This window comes from Suricata suricatta, chromosome 13 (genome assembly GCF_006229205.1).
Source record: "Suricata suricatta isolate VVHF042 chromosome 13, meerkat_22Aug2017_6uvM2_HiC, whole genome shotgun sequence".
NCBI classification, from domain to species: domain Eukaryota; kingdom Metazoa; phylum Chordata; class Mammalia; order Carnivora; family Herpestidae; genus Suricata; species Suricata suricatta.
This window is the reverse complement of record NC_043712.1, coordinates 76,982,892-76,984,650: the sequence shown is the minus strand read 5'-3', so window position 1 is coordinate 76,984,650 and position 1,759 is coordinate 76,982,892. Positions and strand designations below refer to the sequence as shown.

General features: G+C 48.0%; 1 protein-coding gene across 1 annotated transcript in view; it reads left to right on the top strand.

Annotated features, from left to right (window-relative positions):
* Nucleotides 1–1,759, top strand: part of GDA (guanine deaminase) — a 70,866-nt gene that overhangs the window by 32,040 nt on the left and 37,067 nt on the right. The window contains exon 2 of the mRNA XM_029920915.1: nucleotides 490–578. Within this exon, the coding sequence (XP_029776775.1) occupies nucleotides 490–578 (89 nt within the window). The remainder of the gene's footprint in view (nucleotides 1–489; nucleotides 579–1,759) is intronic.

The following is a 1,759-nucleotide window of genomic DNA, read 5'->3' as shown; positions in this document are numbered from 1 at the left end:
AAAATATTTTTTTTAATGTTTATTTTTGAGAGCAAGAGCGAGCGTGAGCAGGGGAGGAGCAGAGAGAGAGAGAGGGTGACACAGAATCTGAAGCAGGCTCCAGGCTCTGAGCTGTCAGCACAGAGCCCCATGCGGGGCTTGAACCCGTGAACCGTGAGATCATGACCCAAGCCGAAGTCGGATGCTTAGCCAACTGAGCCACCCTGGCGCCCCTCAACGAACCATTTTTCATACCCTATATCTTCCAATCAGAATTTTGAGCTGTTATGTCTTCAGAAAGGCAGAAAAGGAAAAGCTTCCTTGCTTCCTTGGACAAGTGAAGGCAAACCCCTGTCTTTTTGTCTCTAAACTCTATCCCCTTTGGTATGGAACACCTTGAAAAATCAATTCAGCTACAGTTTAGTCTCTGTTTAAAGGATTTAGACATTTAACAACAACAAATGCCTGTGACTCATTAATTTGTGATTCTTTTCTTTCTTTCTTTTAAAGATAGTGTTCTTAGAAGAAGCATCTCAGCAGGAAAAGCTGGCCAAAGAATGGTGCTTCCGGCCGTGCGAAGTAAGAGAACTGAGCAGCTAGTAAGTCACAGCCAACTTCTTCCCTTTCGCTGTTAACTAGCGCCGTTAACTAGTCTCGGATGCTTAGACACCTGCCTTGAGACACAGAGAGGCTCTGCTTTATTTTTCCTCTAGGGGGTGAGTCGAGAGGAGACTAGAGAACAGGAAGCTGTAGGTGGAAACTTTGAGAGAGGAGTCTGCCATCATTCATTCATTCCTTCAGCAAACCTCTGTTGAGCTTACTGTGTCCAAGAACTAGGGTCTGGAGCGGAAAATGATGCATAAAGTCTTTGCCCGCGCAGGGTTTCCAGCCCACGGGGATTCAGAGAGTAAGCAGGTGTGCAGATACAGAACCACGCCTGTGATCGGTTGTGATGCCTTCCATGAAGCAAATAAAGAGGAAGAGAGATAAACCACCAAGAGGAAGGGAACGGAGGTTTGGGAATCAATAACTGATGGCGTGGTTAGGGAAGGCCTGTCCCCAAAAGCACATCTGAGCTGCGGTTTTATGTTTAGGGGGGCTTAATATTTGTTCAATATGTGTTCACCATGATGGGCTCACTCTCTTCGTAGCCTGGTTGATTTGTTTATAGAGATGGAAATACTTTTCTTTTTAATATATTTTTTAATGTTTTCAGTTTATTTTTGATACAGAGAGAGACAGAGCATGAGCAGGGAGGGTCAGAGAGAGAGAGAGAGACCAGAATCAGAAGCAGGCTCCAGGCTCTGAGCTGTCAGCACAGAGCCCGACGCAGGGCTCGAACCCACAAACGTGAGATCATGATCTGAGCCAGAGTCGGAGGTTTAACAGACTGAGCCACCCAGTGCCCCTGGAAATACTTTTCTAAACCTGAAGAGTGTATCTTTTTTCAGGCCAAGTATGTTCCAAAGTCAGTGGAAGTTCCAAAGTCCATAAACATGACTTTCATCGTGAAAGTGTTTTTAAAACGTGGGAAGCGCCTTCGGAGTAACGCAGGGAGCAGGCTGAACTGGGAAGGGGACACCTGGCTGGGACGCCCTCCCAAAGCTTGAAAGCAAGCCGCTTCCCCTCTCTGGGCCTGCCTCCTAGGCTGTTGGCAGGATTGTCCTTGGGGACTGCGGTGCCTCACACGTACGCTGCTACAGACCTGGGAACTGGGCACCCCGAAGGCTTTGAGGCAGAGGGGCGGCCACAGTCCCGAGAGGTGGGGTTGATGCGCATA